This window comes from Podarcis muralis, chromosome 14 (genome assembly GCF_964188315.1).
Source record: "Podarcis muralis chromosome 14, rPodMur119.hap1.1, whole genome shotgun sequence".
Taxonomy (NCBI): Eukaryota; Metazoa; Chordata; class Lepidosauria; order Squamata; family Lacertidae; genus Podarcis; species Podarcis muralis.
The window spans coordinates 53,250,011-53,273,244 of record NC_135668.1 but is presented as its reverse complement, the minus strand read 5'-3'; the positions used below and the strand labels follow the sequence as shown (position 1 = coordinate 53,273,244).

Below are 23,234 nucleotides of genomic sequence, written 5' to 3'. Positions count from 1 at the left end.
GAATCTAGTACCTATTTAAGCATAAGCCTTAATCGTGGAACTGGTTAAAAATACGAGGCAGGTACTATTTGCCAAAATGACATTGTGGGTGCAAAATGGGGATTTTGCTTAACTGTGATTCCAATGAACATGCCAGCAAATTGCAAGGACAGTCAGTCACATGCACCATTGTCATTTTTTGAGCTGCCTTAACCTGTGGGGGCTTCCCATCTTGAAGATGTACAAATAACTTCAGAAATGAAGGATGTTGACATAAGTGAGCAGTTGTGGCCTTTGAATTGTCCCACAGAATGGGGAATGCATTCTCAATTCCCTCTTGAAATCAGCCTTTAAGATTCTGGGCTCTCCAAAATTAAAAACCACTTGAAGAGGGAGATGGTCTTAAATGCCACCCTACGTTGTCAAGGACAGACTAATGCTCCTAGGGTGAAGATCACACCTAAAAAGCTACCTATCATTAACCCCTTGCTTTTTCTCCTCTTTAGACAGGCTCTCCTCTCTCTACCCTGTTGACCTTCTGCTATACGAAGATGACGACTCCGTGGGAACACACATCCTCCCCCCAATGTGTCAAAAAGACCTCAGGAAAACCATCACATCCTGCTATGCTCCATCAGAAATAACCTTCCATTATTAGGAGGCATATAAATAAGGAGAATTATTTATGTGTGTTATTTATATATTGCCCAACAACCAAGGGCCTCTGGGAGGCTTACAAGGTAATGAGGAATCCAGCCAAGCAGAAATAAAATGGAACGAGGGGTGCCAATTTCCTTCTCCCCTTCCTTCTTTACATAATGTTGCATGTCACCTCCATCTCTGAATGGTATTGTTTTACCAGGGTTTGGCTTCCTTGACATGAAGGACAACAGAGACTGTGGTGTCTTTGTGATATACGGATTATTTACACATATCTACAACCTGAGCTCAATACGGATGGGCTCACAGCATTAACACCCCAAGAGGGTTTTCCTCCCCCCCCCCCCCAGCTACAGCCTTGGATTCCACCAGAGCTCAAGCATGGCTCTGTCTCCCAGCTGCCCAGCCTGCTTCCAGCTCACACACCCTGGACTCTGGCTTTTGTCTTTCTAACTAACAGACAGTTGAAGGAGGGGGCCCATCCACTTGTCCTCTGGCACAGAGCCACTCCCTTTGTTACCTTGATGGCCCAGACTTAAGGGGACCATTACCAAGAAACTTGTCTGGCTATTCTAGCCATTGAATTCCTCTTGGATTCAGGAACTGGAAGGGACTCATGCCTTCAGCCTACTCCCACCTCCCAAACTCACAGGAATAGGAAGCTGCCTTAGACCGAGTCAGACCCTTGGTCCATCTAGTTCAGTATTGTCTACACTGACTGGCAGCGGCTCTCCAGGAGTCTCTCCCCAGCTACCTGGAGATGCTGAGGGCCTTCTGCTTGCGAGGCAGAGCCTGTACAGCTGAGCTGCGCATGGGGTCTGCACACCCTCCTTACAAAATGCACGCTGGGATGCTTTAAAGTAAGGCAAAATATAATGCATAAAATGGACCCAAGCAAGCAAGCAAGCAAGCAAGCAAGCAAGCAAGCAAGCAAGCAGATAGATAGATAAATAGATGATAGATGATAAAATAGATAGATGATAGATAGATAGATAGATAGATATAGACAGACAGACAGACTTCTCTGGAAGAAGACCAGCTGAGTGACCTGTCCACCTACAGACACTGTGGGAAGCGACCCCTTGGTCACAGCCACCTCTGTGATCCCAGGCATGTTGGGAGCAGAAATGTAAATCAACCCTCTTCTGAAACACGGAGGAAGGCAGAGCGAGGAAGGTGGTGGCCAGGTCTGTGAAGGTGGCCTGTTATGGGCAGCAGTCGGCACAGGAGACAATGGGGCGATCCAAAAGGGCCGATGTGTCTCCAGCCTTCCCTGGTGTGAATGTTTTAAATGCAGCCACAGCTAACAATTGCCCAGCGCGCCATCTGGAACTCGGTGGGTTCTGGGAAAGGCAATCCTGGCGCTCTTAACTCAGGGGGACTCTTGAAGTCTGTTCCTCCCCCCGCCTCCCCCCCCCATTATTACACAAATTGCTCCTCCAGCAGGATTATGCTTTAGAGTGGACATATTATTTTTAATGATTCAAAACTATTGACAAAATGGAAATGCTGCAGGGCCGCCGTCTCCTCGGCTGCGCGGCAGGCAGGCCACTCCTCTGCCGCATCTGCAGGCCGGTTGCCCAGGCAACGGCAACGGCCTTGAATCTGAATGGGTGCACCGCTAGATTAGAAATTGACAAGCAAAGGTGTGCGGATGCCTGGGAAGCAACAAAACAGAGAAAATGCCTGACAATTTAAAGTATTTTTTTATTGGCGAGATGAAAGAAACAAACGCTATTAGGGGGACAAATTAGGGACTAGCCGGCTAGTTTAGTCTAAGGCCGGCATTACATGGAATTTAAAAACAGTTGTGGCTGTCAAATTTCTTTTGAAAATGGCTGGAGAAAAGGAATTGTGTGCATTTATTTATAGCTGGCGGCGGAGGGAACAGCCCCGTATATCCATGAGCTTTCAAAAGACTGCGGTGGAAATACGCCCAACTCTGTCGGGGGTCTCAAGGAGGGTGGGAATGGGCTGCCAAGTCCTAAGTGGGCCCTGCCTTTGTCTGCCTCCCTGTTCTGACTGGCTCGCTCTGCATCCTCTCTGTTCCAGTAGGAACAAATTCTCTGCTAGTTAGTTGCAGAAGAAGAAAGGGACTCGTGGGTCCTGGAAACCTGTATGGGTCTTAAAGGGGCCCATGAGCCAACTGCCTGTGTGTCTGCTTTGGGGGACAGAGTGGTCATGCTGTGGGCAGAAGGTCCCAGGCTTGTAGAACCATACACCTGTAGAGGACACCAAGGGTCATCTAGTCCAACCCCCTGAACTGCGGGACTCACAGCTAAAGAACCCCTGACAGATGGCCACCCAACCTCTCCTTAAAAACATCCAGCGAAGGAGAGTCCACCACCTTCTGAGATTGTCCGTTCCAATGTCAAATGGAAGCTCTCCCTAATGTTTGGTTGGAATTCCTTTCCTTGCAATTTTAATCCATTGGTTCGGCTCCTACAGAAAAAAAGCTTGCTCCATCTTTCATGTGATGGAGGTGGCCAGGGCTGGATTTAGGTTTGATGAGGCCCTAAGCTCCTGAAGGTAATGGGGCCCTTTATATGTCCAGCTGTCCTTCATCAACAACAAATTGTTGCTGTTTTTCGTCAAATATATGCTATATGGTAATTTATGGACCTAATAGGTATCTCAAGCCATTTGCACATAACAAAATAAGTATTTTATCAAAGTAATTGTTGAACTGAAATACAATTAAGCAGAAGTATATTCATAGTGAAATTTTTTGGGGGCCTCCAAGAGAGCGGGGCCCTAAACTATAGCTTGTTTAGCTTATACATAAATCCGGCACTGGAGGTGGCTATTCTATCACCTCTCAGTCTTATCCAGGCTAAGCAGATCCAACTCCCTCCCAGGCCCTTGATCATCAGCAAACCTTCCAGCTTGTCAATATCCTTCTTAAATTGTGGCACCCAGAACTGGACACAATACTCCAGGTGCGTTTTGACCAAGGCAGAAGGGAGCGATAATATTGGTTCTCTTGATCTGGACACTAGACGTCTGCTGAATCTCCGGCACCTGCAGGTATGGATGGGAAAGCGACTCCTGCCTTGAACCCTGGAGAGCACCTGTCAGTCAGTGTGGACAGCAGTGAGCAAGATGGACCAATGATCTGACTCACTATAAGGCAGCTTCGTGCGTTCCTATTTGGACAAGCGCTCTCTCTCACTCTCACTCTCTCTCTTGTCTCTCTCTCTCTCGTCTCTCAGCTTTTTGCTCTGTATGGCTTTTCTAGCAGTGTGGAGGAAAAAAACATTATTTATGCAAGTGACTTGACCTCATTAAAAGCCTTTATTTATGTTGGAGGGCGTCCAAAACTTTCAGCTTAACAGCCATGCTGCTTAAATAGGGTCACAGGAGGTCAGTGTGGGTTCAGGGCACAACTATGTGTTTGCTTCAGCAAATATATGTTTTCAACGCCATGGCTGAGGAAGGCATGGGGTGGGGTTGTAGGGAGAAGAGGCAGGCGAGGGGGTGCTGGCGCTTCCTCACTTCTGCCAGTTCTCTTGTGAAATGCAACCCTCGGTGTCCCCCTCCCACCCCATCGGGTGTTCTCTGGTCTCCATGCCTGGCTAAATGGGGAATGGGTTAAGGGTTAGGGGGCTTCTGTAGAGGAGAATTGGGCAAAGTGTTAAACTGCCTTGGCTTGCCAGGTCTCTCTTGCAAACGCTCCACCCCTCAAGTGCAGGTCTGTTTTGGAATGTGTTCACCTGCTCTCGAATAAACAGGATTTTGGAGGATGTCACTCCCACTTTCAATGGGGGTGTCTTTGCTACACCCCAGCTCCCCTGTGAAAGAGGACACAGGTGGTATTGCCCGTGGCAGGAGTTGGGGGGTGTTCACATGGCTATTGCAGCCTGTTAGGTTTGAGAGGGTAAAGGCTATATTAGGCTGCTCCTCCCCCAACTTTCCACTGTAGTGCCCTCCTTTCCTAAGCAAGATGGACTTTTGCTAGCTCCCTGTATTTGGGGGGTTGGACAGGAATTTTGGGGGGAGCCCTTGATTGGCCTTTGGACTCTGCCTATTGATAGGGCTGGCCCTTCTGCAGACCCAAGCAAGCAGTGTTGGGGGAAAGTGTGTATGTATCTAAGGCCTGCCCTACTGCCATAATCCAGCCCCCGCCCTCCACTCACACCTGCCCTCCAAGCGCACGAGCTGCTCGTACTGTGGATTTGAGCGCTGGAGTGTTTCACTTCAGTGGCCAGTGATAGATCCAGGGCTCAAATCCGCAGCATGAGCCGCTCGTGTGCTTCGGAGCCAGGCTGCAGCAACCACAGCATCAGTCACGGGGACGTGTGCGAAAGCAGGTCGCCTCTCCATCACGAGCACAGCTGCAACATCTTAAAGCCGGGGGATGAAGATTTAACGGGAAAATGTATCGAGATGATTTTGGCCTTGGCTGTCTCGGCATTTGATGGCATCCTGTACACAGGAAGTTTTATCAAAGGGAAACAGCCCTTTGACAAGCTTAAATAGGCTCGGCTGTGCATGGAAGAGCATCTGGCCAAGTCCTCCTAAGAAATGAGGTGCCTCGTCCCCTACATCCTGCACAACATCTTCCCCCCATGAAGACGGAGTGGTTGAAATCCTTGGGTAAGCAAAAGCTCATCTCCTCGGAAGCCTTAGAATAACAAAAGCTGAAGGAAAACAACAGCCACCACCCTAAAAGGGCACCAGGAAAGATAATAGAATGAGATAAAATTGATGCACCACACACACACACAAATATGGCTAAAGCCATTTTTCCACGATGATCAAAAGAGCCTGTCACCTCTGAGCGTGTCCATTAGTATTTTCTCCAAGTGCACACTGCTGGAAACAGGCAAGCATCAAAGGGCCAGTGGAGACTGATTGGATATCAAAGCTCTGGAGGAAAATGGGGGCCTCATTTCGCCTGCCACAAAAGCTGGCCTGTGCCTCAGCTGCGAGGCTCTGCTAGGAAGCCCTGGGCTCCGTATGCTTGACATCAAGGGCAAGGAAAGAGCGTAACGAGAGAATGGATAGACTCCGGCGACCTCTGCGTCCGCCGCGCCTGCATGCAGGAGTTGCCTCGGGCAGGAGATGGTCATTATGCACTATCAGGAACCGGCACATGGAACTCCTGACATGAATAACAAAAAGCGGCATGGCGACATTCATATTTATGCCCAGCACGCTCCGCTAATGGCAGGTTTAATTCCAGGTTGTCAAAGGGAGAGGAGCAGAGCCACTGGGAGTATAATCTCAAGATAATGTATGTACATCGCCAGGAACGGCTGGAGACGGGACAACGAGGTTTGCTGCCTACCTGCCAGGCTGGTCAGAGGGCAACGCAAAGCAGCCCGTGGTCGCCAGAGGCAATTAAGGAGAGGAGGAAGGCAGGCAACCAACAGAGAAGGAAGGCGGACTGTCATCTGCCTCCCTGCTCCATTGCCTGAGCTGGGTTCTTCCTGGATTCTTCTTGATAAAAGGGCAAGCTAGTCCTCTTTCAGGGCCCACTGCTTTCTCTTACTGATTAGACCAGCTAGATTTTGGTCAGGATTTCAGCAGAGGAACATCGGAAGCTACCTGATTCTGAATCAGGCCACAGGTCCATCTTGCTCTGTATTGCTGACATTGACCGACAGCAGTGACTTTCCAGGGTCCCCCTCCCCTACTTGGAGATTTTGGGGATTGGGACCTTCTACATGCAAGGCAGATCTCCATCACTGAGCTACGGCCTGTCCACACAGAAGGGGTTCAGTTTACAACTGAGTTCACAACCAATCTATCTTAGGCCTGGCCTTCTGTCACTGCTGATAAGCAAAGAATAGAATTGTATGTTTGGAAGGGACCCTGAGGGTCATCTAGTCCAACCTCCTGATACACAGGGATCTTTCACCCAATGAAAAGACAAATAATGGGTAGACAAAGACTGCACTGCATTTCGAACCCAGTACCAACCATTTGGATAAAAGCCACTAGAGGTGGCAAAACCCTGGGATGAGTTTGACAGCTTTTTCCTAAGTGCCGTTTCACAAGTATTTTCTCTCTTTCGTTTCTTCTGAGCCAATCCCACCATAGATTAGGCATGGACAGATGTTGGCAAACATCTGGGAGGCTTGAAAGAGAGCTGGGAGTGGGCTCTCAAGATATAAATGTAAGAAAAGGGCTTCTGGTAATTCCTCAAGGTTTCCACAGCATCTTCCCAAAATGCCCCTGCATTCTGTTCTGCCACTTTTGAAACCAAATTGTAGGGAGAATTTGATGGAGGACATGCACTCTTGAGCCTGGGACACCCACCCCACCTCATCATTTCAGCTTCTCAAGGACTTCTGCTTTGAAACCAGGCCCCCATGGGTCACCTGAGTCCAAGAGAGTCAAGGTTTGCAGCCACACTCTCTGCCTCCAACCAGTCACGGAGGAAGGGGCTTTGGTACCCAGGGTGGCGGGGGCATGGCACGTTGCACGTGTGAGCGTTGTCCCAATGGGGAGGCTCCCGCCCACGGCAATGTCACCCCCCCAGGCTGGCACCTGGGGTGACCCCGCCCCCTGCTCCCTTCCTCCGCCACTGCCTCCAACCTTCTTGGATGGCATCAGACTCCAGCAGCGCTACAAGCCTTTTCGCATCCTCAGGACAGATGCTACTTATCTTGGATCTGTGGACATGTGGTGCTTGGGAAACAGTCAGTCGTTTCCTTTGTCACGTTATCTCAGCCCCGTGCAAGGCCTTCTTAACATACGAGCCTCGTACTTTAAGGAAAGTTAATTATTTCTCCACGTCTCCGAGCCAGGCTACTTGTTACATTTGCCATGCAGACAGTAGCCTGGCTCGGCCTGTTCAGAATACTGAGAGATCCCAGGAGGCAAAGCAGGGCTTGGCATGATTGCCGGTGGCGGGAATCTTCCCTCTTCCCATCTTAACTGCTTGGGCACATTAGCAGAGTGAAGGGGGAGAGCTGGAGCTCTCAAGCCTGGGGTTTTTAGTGCAGAGAAAAGGTGAAAAAGAAGGGCCAGGACAAATGCATATAACATCACACTTGGTGTGGATGAAGGGCCCAGGGAGAGGTTTTCCTCCCTCTCTCATAATGATAGAACTCCAACAAAGATGAATGTTGGCAGAATACCGTGCCCAGTTCTGGTCACCTTATAAGGGATGTTGTAGAGTTAGAAAAGGGCAACCCAAATATTTGAGGGGGTGGAGAGGCACCCCAAGAAGAAAGGTTGCAGCATTTGGGACTTTTTAGTTTAGAGAAAAGGCGAGTAAGTGGAGACGTGATAGATGCCGATGAAATGATTCAGGAAAGATCAAGGAAAGCCCTTCTTCATGCAGCAAAAAGCTAAACTATGGAACTCCCTCCCACTGGAGGCTGGCATAGCCACCAACTTGGATGGCTTTAAAATAGGGTTAGATAAATTTACGGAGGCAGGGGTGCCAACTTGAATAAAATATTTTTTGGGGGGAGAGATAAGCCCCCTTCCTATAATTGATCACATAACACAATGCGCACACACCCTTTGAATGGCAATGCCCATTAAACTTGGGGGGGGGTGTCCAGCCCCCTCAAATATTTTACTGGGGGTGCCTAGGACCCCTTGGCCCCTAGGAGTTGGCTCCTATGCAACAGTGTGACTCAGCAGCAAAAAAAGCTAATGCTATACTAGGCTGCATCAACAAAAGTATAGTGTCCAATCAAGGGAAGTCATAGTTCCACTCTGTTCTGTCTTGGTCAGACCACACCTGGTGTCCAGTTCTGGGTGTCCAGTTCTGGTGTCCACACCACACCTGGTGTCCAGTTCTGGGCACCACAATTTAAGAAAGATATTGACAAGCTGGATGGTGTGCAGAGGAGGGCAACCAAGATGATCAAGGGTCTGGAAACCAAGCCTGATGAGGAACGGATGAGGGAATTGGGCATGTTTAGCCTGGAAAAGAGGAGGTCGAGAGGAGATATGAGAGCCATCTTCAAATATCTAAAGGGTTGTCAAATGGAAGATGGAGCAAGCTTGTTTGTCCCTGCTCCGGAAGGAGGACCCAAACCAATTAATTAAGTTACAGGAAAGGAGATTCTGACTAAACATGAGGAATAACTTTCTGACTTTTGCTCTGTTTTTATATTTTGTTGGAAGCGGCCCAGAGTGGCTGTGGCAACCCAGCCAGATGGGTGGGGTATAAGTAAGTAAATAAGTGAGTAAGTAAATAATAATAATTCTTATGTTAAGAGCTGTTTGACAGTGGAACGTACTCCCCCAGAAGGGAGTGGACTCTCCTTGACTGGAAGTTCATAACAGAGGTTAGATGGCCATCTGTCAGCAGTGCTTTAGCTGAGATTCCTGCATTGCAGGGGGTTGGACTGGCTAACCCACAGGGTCATTTCCAATTCTACGATTTTATGATTCTATGAACTTGCCTGCCAACCCTCAACCACAGGGCAACAAACTCACCTCTGATTCTGAAGCATCCAGGGGTTTCTCACTGAGGGCGACGCTTTCCGTCAGCACTGCTCCATTGTACTTGTTACAGATGTCCTCGTCGGAATAGTGGAGTCCGCCAGGGCTTGGGCGAGGAGGAGATCTGGATGCAGCAAAAGGGGGGGAAAGTTATGGGCTGTCACAGCTATCAGGCAGAATGCATGTACTCTAATCTTTTTTTTTAAAAAAAAAAATTGTGTGTATAGCTGAAACTTGAGGGCATTTTGTGCAGCTCATTTAAAAAACAAACAAGCAAAGTATTTTGTGAATTTCAAATACAAAGCTAAAAAACAACAACCAGTTACGTGGGGAGAAACTGGGAAAAATGTATTGAAAAAGTATTCAAGGACACAGGTGAAGGAGGCAAGTCAACAGAAGCACATGTGGATTATGGCTTCTTACCCTGTAACCAGGGCTGGATTTAGGTGTGATGAGGCCCTAAGCTACTGAAGGCCCTTTATATGTCCAGCTGTCCTTTGTCAACAACAAATTGTAGCTGGTTTTTGTGTTGAATATATGCTATTTGGTAATTTATGGACCTAATAGGTCCATGCACAACACAAAACACTGTTGCTGTATGTAGGTTTTATTTTGTTTTTTATCTTATATTTTAGAAATGTACATCCAGGCTTTTTTCCGTTAATTTTTTTTGGGGGGGGCCCCAAGAGAGTGGGACCCTAAGCTAGAGCTTGTTTAGCTTATACATAAATCCGGCACTGCCTGTAACACATGCGTGTGGTTTCTTATATAACCAAAGTTTTCAAGCGCTGTTGCATGACCATATCGCAAATTTGGAAGAACGGTGATCCATGTCCTTCTATGCAATTATCAGGGTGGTAGACCGGCTGGGTTAATTCAGCCACAGACTCACAGAGCAGACAGAGAGACTTTGATGCTTATGACAGCTCAGCCTACATGATGTGGGTTGTCATGCTGTCTTCCTTCCTTCAGGCTTAGCATGGCCCAATCCTTAATAAGGGGCACTGGCACATCAACAGTCATTTGGCTGCTCCAAGGACCCGGAATCAAGGTTGCACCCAACACGGTGGAGCAGAAACTGGCCTATCTGGGCTGAGGGGGGAGGGTGTGTGTCTGTGCGAAGAAAACCATTTTGGATGTGGCTTTGGGGTTGCTTTAGGATTTCATTTCGGACCAGCACAGTCTGGGCTGGCTTCTGCGCACCTGTAATACTTGCTCAGCCTAAAACACTGGTAAATAATAGATTGCCCTGAAGACACCATTGATCTCTCGGGTGCTCTTTCATCTTAAGGAAAACTTGCTTCCCAAAGACGGTGCTGAGCTTCTCATTGCCGAGGGGGAAACTGAGTTTTGCCCTAGCTTCCCCCCACCCCAATCCATGCTCAAGCAAAAGGGCTGCCTGCACCACAGCTGTTGGATTCACTGTGCCCAGGGAGCGTCTTTCAGAAGAGTTATGTCTATTTTGGCTGATTTTTGCAGGGGTGGGGGCTAAGCTGGGTAAAGTGTGTAGACAGGGATGAAAGATTTGGCAGGTGTAAGTTCATACCGCCCAACATTTCTTCGATGAAAATAGGAACGTCCTAAATAAATAATAATAATAATAATAATAATAATAATAATAATAATAATAATACCCCATTCACCTGATTGGGTTGCCCCAGCCATGCTGGGCTGCTTCCAGCATATAAATAATAATAATAAAACACTAAAAAACCCATCCCTATCTAGGACTGCCTTCAGATGTCTTCTAAAGGTTGTATAGTGACTTATCTCCTTGGCTTGGGAGTCGCATAACTCCATACCCTCCAACATTTCTCCGATGAAAATAGGGACATCCTAAGGAAAAGCGGGACATTCCAGGATCAAATCAGAAACCGGGATGGCTTCTGTAAATCTGGAACTGTCCCTGGAAAATAGGGACACTTGGAGGGTTTGTAAGTTTTTACCTATTCATGTTTGTTTCAAGGGGATATTTTATGTGTACGTTTTTAAATATGCAGTGATGTGCCCCTAGCCCTGAGTCTGGAGTGGGTTCCAAACTGGAATAAATAAGCATATGAAACACACTCCTTGATGGCAAGGGTCTCATCCTGCCTGCAGCCCTTCTCCAGAGCGCCTGTGCTTGGCCGGATGCTGAGAGCCATGGGTCCAGGCCACGTGGGGCTCAGAGCTGCCTTACCTCGTCCCATTCTTCTTGGAGAAAGTGTTTTTGACGTTGAGGTGCCGGCTGTTGAGCTCAAGGGCCGTAAACCCCCCATTATCCAGAGTGACAGATTCTTCCACATTGGAAATACTTTTTCCTGGGGACAAACGGCGACAGAATGAGCGCAGGCAAAGTTCCTGCCCTGGCTCTGCATGAAGACAGGGAGAGAACCGGCATTTTCAGACAATCATACTTCCTTTTAACAAGGTCTTTGCTATGAAGACAAGACAGTTTGTCACAGGAATTTGCTATGCCTCCCTGATTTTTGGAGTACTACCAACGAGGCAATTTTTCATCCATGTTTTCACAAAGAATTTCTACAAAAGGGCTCACCAACCTGGTGCCCACGGGCGCAATGCTGCCTGTTAAAGTTTCCAGTGGGCTCCCTGGGGAAGTGCCCCAGACTTCTGCGCTTTTTTTATTTTTAAAAAAGCAGATCTCTAGCCCTTCTGCAAAGAAAGTCACAGAGCAAAATGTGCAGGTACCTTTTCTTATTATGATTAATTATTAAATGTCTATACATCCAAGGATCACAGGGTGGTTTACAATATAAAAACACAAAAATACATAACATACTAACATAGTTTAAAACCCACAGATTGTTTAACAGCCAAAGTCCTAGGTGAAGAGTAACACTTTTGCTTGGTGCCTAAAGATATGAAGGCGCCAGGCGAGCTTCCCTGGGGAAAGCATTCCACAAATGGGGGCCACCACAGAAAAGGCCGGTTCTCATGTTGATGCTCTCCAGACCTCTTGTAGAGGAGGCACACTAAGAAGAGCCTCAGATGATGATCACAGGGTCTGGGCTGATTTATATGAGGAGAGGCGGTCCTTGGTGTATTGCGGTCCTGAGCTGTTTACAGCTTTATAGGTCAAAAGCTTTGAATTGGGCCCGAAAAGTGATAGGCAGTCAGTGCAGTTGGGCAATTTCTGTGAAATCTGAGAGGTGGGGCTACATTTCCCCCAGTACTGAGGATTGCTCCCTGTTGTTATTAGACAGCAACATCTGTGCATCTTTCTGTGCATGATATTTCCGTAACCAGGGCTGGCAGGACATAGTTGACATCTCACAGCAAGCATAACGTTGTCTTTCTAATTCTGCATTATTATTTTCTAATTTAGGCATTTTGTGACTGGGACTCCCAGAATGTTCCCAAAATTCACTAGTCCAAAAAGGTTGGCGACTCCTGACCTACAATGTCACATTTCATTAGGAGAACACCAGTAATTTGCAATTTCTTCTTTTGTAAGGGTTCCCCCCCCCCCCTGTAGGGGGTTCTGGGGGTCTAACGGTAAGCAAGGTTTGTAATCACATACAGGTTTCGCCATCAGGCATAGATGCCTGGAGCAAAATTTAAAGCAAACAGCCAGATTAAGTGCTCTCAGGCTTAAACAGCTCATCTCACCTGTGTACCCTGAGAACACAAGAGAGGCTTTCAAGTTACACAGCCCCCGAATCTCATTCAAGTTATCTTGAAAGTAAAGCTCCATTGATTTCAGTGGGATTTATTCCTGAGGAAGTATGTTTAGGATTACAGCTCTGCAGCCTGCTCCAGCCAATGTTTACTGAGAAACACCTTTGACTCAGCTCAGTGGCACCAAGGTCTGGCCTGCATGCAACAGAATGAGGAGACTTAATAGCACCCTGAGGTGGCAGAAGGGATCAACCCCCCTTCAGAATGCAGGGTTACATTCCTGAATATTCCTTTGCATAAACTCACTGTAAGAAGAAAACTAGCACAGGAGGGAGTGGGCTGGGCTGTAACTTTTCTCCCTTGTGTGCTCATGTTTTGTTTATTGGCAGCAGCGGCGTAGCGTGGGTTGTCAGCACCCGGGGCAAGGCAAGTAATTTGCGCCCCCTAACCTGTGGATTTGTGCCCCCTAACCCTACAAATCTATGCCTATGAATGATGGTCCCTCTCTCTCTCTCTTTCTCATATTCCAATTGATTCCCATTTCCGCCGATTGATCCCCAAAGCTCTCACCCAGCGAAATTCGTGCGTAATTACGCTTCGCCATCCCTAATCCTGCCGCTTCCACCGGGAAATCATGACGGTGCGTTTCTCCTCTCCAAACTTTCCCCGGCCCTTTGCCGGCCGGCGCAGCCCTTTTGGCTACGAGCTCCCCTCCTTCTCTGCCCGCTTCCGACCCCACCTCCCCGTCCAGCCTCCCTACCTCCTGAAAAAAGGCGCCGGCGCCGAGCAGGACACCCCCGTGGCCATCGGAGAGAGGCAGGGCCGAGGGAGGCAAGCCAATGGGCAAGGCGGGGGTAGGTGGCCACGGGGGCGGGCGCTGCCGCAGTCCTCGGGTGGGCAAGGTAGGAGCAGGCGGAGGCTGGCCGGCCGCTCTGACAATAGGGGCGGGCCGAGGGCACGACGGGGCTGGGCCCTCTGGACTCGCGCCCCCCCCCCAGATGTTGCGCCCGGTGCGGCCGGCACCCCTGGCACCCCCCACGCTACGCCACTGATTGGCAGGGAGCATTTTTAAAGGTATTCACCATCTTCGGTCTGAAGTGCTACTGTCCACAGTACCACCTAGTCTGCTGCTACATCGCATTCTGTCTCTTTTCCTGGTTAAGGGCTCATCCACACCCACATTTCTAAGCACAGGTCCTGGCTTTCCAGGTCTGTGCCCAAGTGTTTTTGTTTAGTTTTATTTCTCCTGGCACTTTCCCCAGGAAAGCCTATGTTTAACTGCTGAATTGGAACAAGTGGAAATGGAATCTTCCGCGATTGCTCTTTGTTCCAATTCAGCAGAAAGTGTGGGCTTGCCCAGGACAACAGCACAGTGCTATGTCTGTTTGCTCGAAGAAATTTACTTGCACACAAGGAAGGCTGTATTGGTTTGCACAGTTGCATCCCTGCGAGTTGTGAGCTAGACATATTCCAGCTTCTAGTGCTGCGCAGAGCGCTCACTGAGAACAAAATCATTGCTCCACTATCTTCATAGAAGAGGCCACATCACGAGCTATAGGGACAGGATAGCATTTCCAAAAATTCAGCTCTTAAAGAAGAGTGCCAGAAGCTAGAGAAGCATGAGGAAATATATTCTCGGGATACCAAACGGTAAACAGATCTTACACCCAACACGCAATTTGCTCAGGCTTTAAAATGCAGAATCCAGAACAGAATTCAGTGCTTGTGTTCCACAAGGGTTAGTAGCCAGAGGGCTATATGCCCAAACCAAGGGCATCTCTGTACAACTGGCAACCCACCTAGATGAGTGTAGTCCACCTGCCAGGGGCTCAACAACCCATCCACCCCACTCTCATTTTGCAGACCAGGGCAGGCAGGAAAAACAGGAGGTTTATTTAGCCCCTGGCTGACCACCATACATGGCGGGTGACTTGCCTTTGACTTAGAGGGTCACCTGTTGCTCAGGCATCCTGCATTAAGGCAGGGGGGTTAGCTTTACATTTAGCTACTTGTTATTGATACATTTTGGCTTCATAGAGGGAACTCGGAGGACACTCCTGTCCCCCCCTTTATCCTCACAACTGCCCTGTGAGATAGGTTAGGCTGAGAGATGGCGACTGGCCCAGCGACCTCCATAGCCAAGCGGGGATATGAGCCTAGATCTCCCCAGCCCAATGACCCTCTGAGCACACAATCTCTGAGCATATCAGCAGGACGATTCTCCAATATGCAACTCAAGGGCCTTGCTGCTCCAGCTGTGTAACCCCACAGGACTCCAGAGAGAGAGACAGGCAGACACAGACACAGACACAGACACAGACACAGACACAGACACAGACACAGACACAGACACACACACACACAGACACACACACACACACACACACACACACACACACACAGCTCATTTAATGAGTGTGCTCTCCTCCCACCCCACCCCTAGGCCAGCCATAAATCTCCTCTGCTACAACAGGCAGCTATTTGATCCCAGACTTCAGCTGTGATGCTGCATTAAGGCTTGGCAGAAAGGTGGAGGACGGAGCTGCCTTTTCATGTGCATCCTCCAGATGGAGAGCACAAGGAAGGAGATGAGAGATTTGTCTATGCACTGTGCATAGAAGCCTGTAATAGCATTAGCTCAGTAAAATGCCATGGCATTCATACATTTCAAATCCCAGGGGAATAAAACCTGATTTACTAACACTTGTTAGAAGTGAATTTATACTGGGGGAAGGTGGGGGATATATAAATCCTTTCTTTGAGCATTGAATCGCTGAGTCTTCAGAAAAGAAAAGATGGCTTTCCTTAGCCAGTCCCTAATACTCCCTCTTCCCATTGCCTTCCCCCAAATCTTTTATTAGCAGTGCAGCATCACAGAGCCCAGGACACAGTGACTTCCTTCACCTGCACGCTAGATGTTCCAGGAAACCCCTGGCTCTTAAAATTAATGCATATTTCACCGGTCCATGCAGGTTACTGAAGCATCACGCACAACTGGCAGCAGCAGCAGCTGGAAAGACTTGGACATCTCAGGAGGAAAATGGGAGGCAAATTGATTTGAGAAGTTCCTGATGCAGGATTCAGGGGCTGAGCAATCCATATTTAAGCACCCCTTGCGAAAGGCCAAGAGGCCAGGTTTAAAGAGAGGAGGAGGGAGAAAAGAAGAGGTGACTTTTGCTGGCATTGCAAAGGGTGCTTTAAAAGTCCAAAGGGTAAGGAATTCGCGATGGGGAACAAACGTTACCAAGAGACATGCAATCCTGCAGCAGCAGGGCAACAGCGAGCCTCACAGCCAGGACAACCCAGACACAAACATATTTTCCCACTGAATGCCCACAATGGTCAGGCATATGGTGATGGAAACAGATATTAGCATTTGATCACATGACAAATTCCACATGCACTCAGGTGACGGCACTCTTCAGCAAGAGCAGAGATTTTTGGAAAGAGCAGAGATCACAGCAGTGTTGTTCAAAATCACTTTAAGCTTTTAGCCATTGTCAGGGCAAGACTCTCCCCTTGTTTTCTCTCTGCATTTTGAAATGTCGGTGCCCCTGGTTCTTTTTGGAAAGCACCCAGGTTAGGAAGGGTCTCCTACACATATGGTAACGTGAGCTAGCAAAATGGACAGCACCGTTTCAGGCAGCAGGTGGGGAAAATTTTCATCTTTTGAAGCTCTCTTGTTTTAAAAATTCCCTGCAACTAGCAGATCAGCACGGCAGACAAAGGGCTGAGTGAGAACCTTTCTCTCTAATGCGCTAGTTTTCTATCCATGAGAAACTGATTCTAAATTTGTATCCATTATCCGGGTGAGGGTGCAGTGCATTGTCTCCCTGCAGCTTTCTACAGGGAGAATTTTTGTTGTTGTTATGTTGTTATGTTCATTATACAGTCATACCTTGGTTCTCGAATGGAATCCATTCGACTTCCGAAAACGTTCGAAAACCAAGGTGTGGCTTCCAATTGGCTGCAGGAGCTTCCTGCACTCAATCGGAAACCGTGTCGGATGTTCGGCTTCCAAAAAGTGCCTGCAAACCGGAACACTCACTTTTGGGTTTGCAGCATTCGGGAACCAAAACGTATGAGTACCCTAACCCTAAACAAACAACTTTGACTTTATCTGCAGCCTCACAGCGTAGATCATCTGTGCCGGCTTTGCCTTCCACTTTGCCTCCAGACATAGAGGCGGCCTCCCTAATACAGGCAGGGGAGGGTGAGACGGAGGAGCTGCACCTGGAAGATATGGCTTCAGGGACAAGTAGCTCTGTCTTGGAGAAAATTTTCGAGAAACTAGAGGCTTTGGATAAGAAGGCTGACTTGCATACAGCTAAAATTGAACAGAACACAGAAAGTTTGAATAAGCTGACTGGACAAGTTGCACAGAATGTCCAGTCTATTGGAGAATTAAAGGAGGCTGTAGGTGAAAATCGGAAACTGGCTGAAGATACTAGTCAAAGAGTAGAGGAACTTGAGAAGGAAGTAAGACCACTCAGTAAACAAGTTGGAGAACATCAGATTTACTTTTTGATGACAGAATTGCGAAACAGGGAGACCAACTTGAGGATACGCTCGATTCCAGAGGTGGAAGAAGATAATTTTATTGAATTTTTGACTAAAGAATTTGCCAAGTTTTGGAAGTTAGAGGAAAAAGACTTTAAAATAGTATCCGTTTTCAGGCTTGGCAGAGTCAGAAGGATAGAGAAGCCCAGAGACTGTTTGATAACACTGAGATCAAAGGAGGAAAGGGACAAAATTTTGGGCCTGCACTACGAAAAGTCACTTGACATTTTGGGCAAGAGAATTGAAATCTACAAGGATATCCCTAAACAGTTGCTGGACCTAAGATCTAACTACACGGAATTGGCAAGATTGTTAAGAAGCAACGCAATTATATTCAGGTGGGAGTTTCCACAAGGATTATCCTTTACCTACAGAGGGAGAAAGATCAAAATCAAAACAGTGGAAGATAGAGATAAGTTTCTGGGAGCACACGGAGAAGACCTCCACAAAGGACTTGGACTACCAGCGCCAGAACCTCCAGGGGAGCCCGCCCCCTCGGATCCTCAAGGACCGGAGAACAAGGTACCACCCCAGAAAGAATAACCAGATTTATCCAGGATGTCTCTGCAGCTTTTGAGCTGGAACATAAATGGCTGTAACAGCCCCGAAAAAAGGTCTAAAATTTTTCATATTTTAAAAAAGGAACAATTGGACATTATATGCTTACAAGAAACACATGTGATTAGGCTCCACAGAAAGGTGTTAATAAACAAAAGGCTTGGTCAAGAATTTATATCATCGGATACCGTTAAAAAGAGAGGCGTAGTGATCTATGCAAAAGAGAGCCTTTCACCTAAATTTCTCTTTAAAGACGAAAGTGGAAGAATCCTGGCAATAGAAGTACAATAGCAAGGAGAAAAAATTTTGATATTAGGAATTTATGCTCCAAATGAAGGGAAATCGGACTTTTACAAGAAGTTGCATGAGACCATGCTGGATTATCTGGACTACAACAACGTCATTATGATGGGGGACATGAATGGGGTCGTATCAACAAATATGGATAAGTCACAGAACCAAAACATTACCAAAGAAGGAAGACTACCTAAGACTTTTTTTGAAATGACTGACAATATGGACTGGATTGACATTTGGAGAGTTAGAAACCCCTTGGGGAGAGAAGGAACATTCTTTTCTGAAGCCCAACTGACCTGGACACGAATCGACCAAATATGGATAACTAGAAGTCTGGCACCTAAGGTGAGGAAGGTGGAAATCTGCCCCAAAACATGCTCCGACCATAACGCTTTGAGAATGGATATGACACTGATCCCAACCGGCTCCTTTAGATGGAAGATGAATGATGGCCTGTTTAGAGACCAAAGAATCGTAAAGAAGGCCCAAAAAACTTTAAAGGACTACTTCGAGATTAATTTGAGCACCACGGTGGAAAAAAGAACTATCTGGGATGCAAGTAAAGCTGTGATGAGAGGGTTCTTGATTCAACAGAATTCTTTAAAGAAAAGATTGCAAAATGAAAAGAAAGACAAAATTCTGGAAAGAATCAAAGAGTTGGAGAAGAAGTTAAGATCCGACCCGAAATCCCAACCGATTCTGAGAGAAATCAAACTTCATCAGGCACAATATTCTAAACTGATAAATCAGGAAATAGAATGGAAGATCAAAACAATGAAACAAAAAACTTTTGAGTCGGCTAATAAATGTGGGAAACTGCTAGCTTGGCAGTTGAAAAGGAGACAAAGACTGAATACAGTAACAAACTTAGAGGTTGAAGGAAGGAACATTCAGAACCCGGGAGAGATCAGAAAGTGCTTCCAGAGGTATTTTAAAAAGTTATACACTCAAGGGCCACAAGATGAAACAGAGATCACACAATTTCTGGAGAAAAATGGATTAGCAAAGCTGTCAGAAGAAAATAGAACAATTTTGAATAGCAAAATAACACGACAAGAGATTGAGCAGGCCATCCAGAGTTTGAAACAGGGCAAATCACCAGGGCCAGATGGACTGACCTCTAACTACTACAAGATATTGAAGGATTACTTGATACAACCATTATTGGAGGTCAGCAATGAAATAATGGAGGGGAAGAAGGCGCCTGAATCGTGGAAAGAAGCATTTATCACATTGATACCAAAGTCGGAAACTGAAAAGACACAACTTAAGAACTACCGTCCCATCTCCCTTTTAAATGTGGATTACAAAATATTTGCAGATGTTTTGGCACGAAGATTTAAGAAAGTTTTAAGTGAGATAATCCATAAAGACCAGGCAGGCTTTCTCCCGGGTAGACATATGTTTGCAAACACAAGGAACATTATAGACATATTGGAACTTTTGCAAACAAACATAAACACTAAAGCAGTTCTAATTTTCATAGACGCGGAGAAGGCCTTTGACAACATATCCTGGAAATTTATGAAGGGGAATTTAAAAGAAATGGGAGTGGGACGGGGGTTTGAGAATGGGATTGAGGCAATATACTCAGAACAAAAGGCTAAACTGATAGTTAACAATGTGGTTACAGAAGGGTTCAAAATTGAAAAAGGTACACGACAAGGCTGCCCGATTTCCCCATTACTGTTTATCTCGGTTCTGGAAGTGCTCCTGAATATGATTAGGGGGGACCGGTTGGTGGAAGGGATCCAGGTCGGAGCGAAACAATATAAACTTAAAGCTTTTGCAGATGACCTAGTCTTGACATTACAGGAGCCGGAATCTAGTATGAAAAGAGTATTACAACTGATTCAAAACTTTGGTCGAGTGGCAGGATTTAAGTTGAATAAGCAAAAAACTAAGGTTTTGGGGAAGAACTTGACAGATACTGAGTTGGAACAGCTTCAGAAAGAGACAGAACTGAACATGGTTAAGAAAGTCAAATACTTGGGGGTAAACATAACAGCAAAAAATCTGAGTCTTTTTAAAGATAACTATGAAAAATGTTGGTCAGAAATTAAGAGAGACTTGGATAGTTGGTCAAGACTAAAACTTTCTTTGTTAGGCCGAATAGCTGCCATCAAGATGAATGTACTGCCAAAAATGTTATTTTTGTTTCAGACACTACAGATTGTAGACAAGACAGAGTGTTTTCGGAAGTGGCAGAAAGATATTTCTAAATTTGTCTGGCAGGGCAAAAAGCCCAGAATTAAATTCAAAATACTAACAGATGCGAAAGAAAGAGGGGGCTTTGCCCTGCCAGACCTAAAGTTGTATTATGAAGCTGCAGCGTTCTGCTGGCTAAAAGATTGGTTACTTCTTGAAGATACGGATGTCTTGGACTTGGAAGGTTTTAATAATGCGTTTGGATGGCATGCTTATTTATGGTATGACAAAGCTAAGATAAATAAGGCCTTTAAGAATCATATTGTCAGAAAATCAGTTTTTAATGTCTGGACAAAATACAAAGACTTATTGGAGAACAAAACTCCGAGGTGGCTGTCACCCCTGGAGGCCAAGGCTCGAAAAAGAGTCAATATGGAGGCCAATTGGCCAAAATATTGGGAGATAATAGAAAAGGATGGGGACAACTGGAAATTGCAGAGTTTAGAAAAGATGAGAGATAAAGTGAGAGACTGGTTACACTATGCTCAGATTAAAGAAGTGTTTAAAAATGACAAAAAGTTAGGATTCCAAGTGGAAAAGTCAAAGTTAGAAACTGAACTGCTAGAACCTAAGACTAAAGTACTTTCAAAAATGTATAACTTGCTGCTGAAATGGAACATACAAGACGAAATGGTAAAATCAACAATGATAAAATGGGCTCAGGACATCGGGCACAATATTATGTTTGAAGATTGGGAAAGGTTGTGGACCTCTGGGCTGAACTTCACTGCATGTAATGCGTTGAAGGAAAATGTGATGAAAATGATGTATAGATGGTACATGACCCCTGTTAAATTAGCTAAAATATACCATTCGTCTGATAGTAAATGTTGGAAATGTAAGGAAAATGAAGGAACATTTTTTCACCTCTGGTGGACCTGCCCTAGAGTGAAGGCCTTTTGGGAGACAATATATAATGAATTAAAAAGGGTGTTTAAATACACCTTTACTAAGAAACCAGAGGCCTTTCTCTTGGGTATCGTCGACCAGAGTGTGTTAAAAAAGGACAGAACATTCTTTATGTATGCAACAACAGCAGCAAGAATATTGATTGCCAAGAACTGGAAAACTCAGAAGCTACCCACTGTGGAAGAATGGCAGATGCAGCTGATGGACTATATGCAGCTAGCCGAGATGACCGGCAGAATCCGAGACCAGGGAGAAGAAAGGATGGAAGAAGAATGGAAGAAATTCAAGATTTATTTACAAAAATATTGTAATTTGGCTGAGTGTTGAACCGGATGCCAGAGTAGAAAACAATTGTCTATCACCAAATTAGACTTAAGGATGAATTATATGCTAATCAAAACTAAGACTATGAGCAAAATGATAATTTGTTTGAAATTAATTTAATAATGATGCAAGTGTATGCGGGAGGTGTGGGGGAGTCCTATGCAACAACCGAGAGATGTTAAATTGACAATGATGAATTGTGTTATTTCTGATGTATGTTTTATGTGAAAATTTTAATAAATATATTATAAAAAAAAAAAAAACAAAACGTATGAGTACCAAGGCGTTCGAGAACCAAGGTACGACCGTATTGTAATCTATGTTTCTACTACATAGTATTCTTTTGGGGCCTGTAAGTCGCAGGCAGAAGGGCAGGATGCCCTGAATCACTGAGAGGCCATCTCACCTGTGTTGCAGTTCCGGTATTTCTTGGTCTGGCCATGCAGGATCAGGGCAAACACCACCATCAGGATGAGAATGAGGCTGCAGAGAGCCATCACGAGTAGGAACCACCATTCCTCATAGAAAGGGGATTCTGTATGAGCTGCAGGCAAGGAGATTGGCAGGGTGGGGAGGCGAGGGGGAGACAAACAACCTGTTTAGGAATCAACCCTGTAACAAAATAATCTTAATCATTTGCCCAGCTTAACTCATCCCATCCAGAACTTCTATTCCTTTCATTATTGATTTTGTGATCAAGATTTCTCCAAAGGTGACAATGGCTCAGGCCAGGCATATCAAAGGTGAATAGCAAAAGTTTCCAATTTTGGAGAAGCCAGAGTTTCCCTTGAAAATGGACCAGGATCTGAACCATTATTTTTATTATTGCTTGTTCCCGCTCCCTGTGCTCCAGTTTCTGTTGCAAAGGCAGTTTGCACATCTCTTAGGTTCTGCTTTGGGCAACAACAAGCATGAATAACGGACAGCGTGCGGACAGCCACATTCCCCATTTCTCCTGCCACTCAGAAAGATTATCTGCTGCGAATCTGACAAGGACCAGAGTAGCATCCAAGCAGTACTGGCTGAGCTCCGCTGTGGCAAGGCAAACCACAGGCAAGTCTGAGAACGGGTTTAATTAATCACACTCGGCTTGAGTGGCAGGAGCCTGTAGTGCTCTGCATCCTTTATTCCTGGAGCTCCCAACAGAAAATGATATTCTCCCCTGTGGCCGATCTGAAGCAGGCATTAGGGCATCACAAGGATGGTTAAATAGTTCCACTCAAGCGGAGATCACATAAACATGCTGTTTACTTGCAAGGAGTTGCACCTATCCCTGGGAGGCAATACAGCCATCCCAGAGGAAGGAGTTGCGGCACTTTGCAAAGTATGACTTGCGTCCAGGCTACCGGAAAGATTGCATCTCCCCATATGAACCTGAGCAGGTGCTGAGATTCTCAGGTGAGCACCTTCTCTCAGTCCCATCAGATGCACCATTGATGGTGACATGAGAGAGGGAGAGCCTCTTCTGTGGCTACTTCGTGATGGTGGGATTGGTACCTTCTCTGTCATCCTTATGCCAGCAGGCCTTTGGAAACTAAGAGGCAGGTGAAGCTGGCCACTGGGCTGCTCTCAGGGCAAACTGGATTTCAATGCTGGTACTAAATTGTGCTTTGATCTATTTTAACTACAGTTTTAAACCAATCCGTTGTACTACTTTGTATCTTATAATGATGTCTTAAAATGTTGGAAGCTGCCTTGAACCCCAACTT

At 46.3% G+C, this 23,234-nt stretch overlaps 1 protein-coding gene across 6 annotated transcripts in view; it reads right to left on the bottom strand.

Annotated features, from left to right (window-relative positions):
- Window positions 1–23,234, bottom strand: part of SDK1 (sidekick cell adhesion molecule 1) — a 588,002-nt gene that overhangs the window by 2,542 nt on the left and 562,226 nt on the right. For 4 of the 6 annotated variants that reach the window (XM_077918733.1, XM_077918736.1, XM_077918734.1 and 1 more), the window contains 3 exons: window positions 21,932–22,069; window positions 11,231–11,402; window positions 9,046–9,175 (listed from right to left, as the gene is read on the bottom strand). In XM_077918733.1, the coding sequence (XP_077774859.1) occupies window positions 9,046–9,175; window positions 11,231–11,402; window positions 21,932–22,069 (440 nt within the window). The remainder of the gene's footprint in view (window positions 1–9,045; window positions 9,176–11,230; window positions 11,403–21,931; window positions 22,070–23,234) is intronic. The other 2 variants (XM_028706986.2, XM_077918737.1) reach the window with 1 other exon arrangement.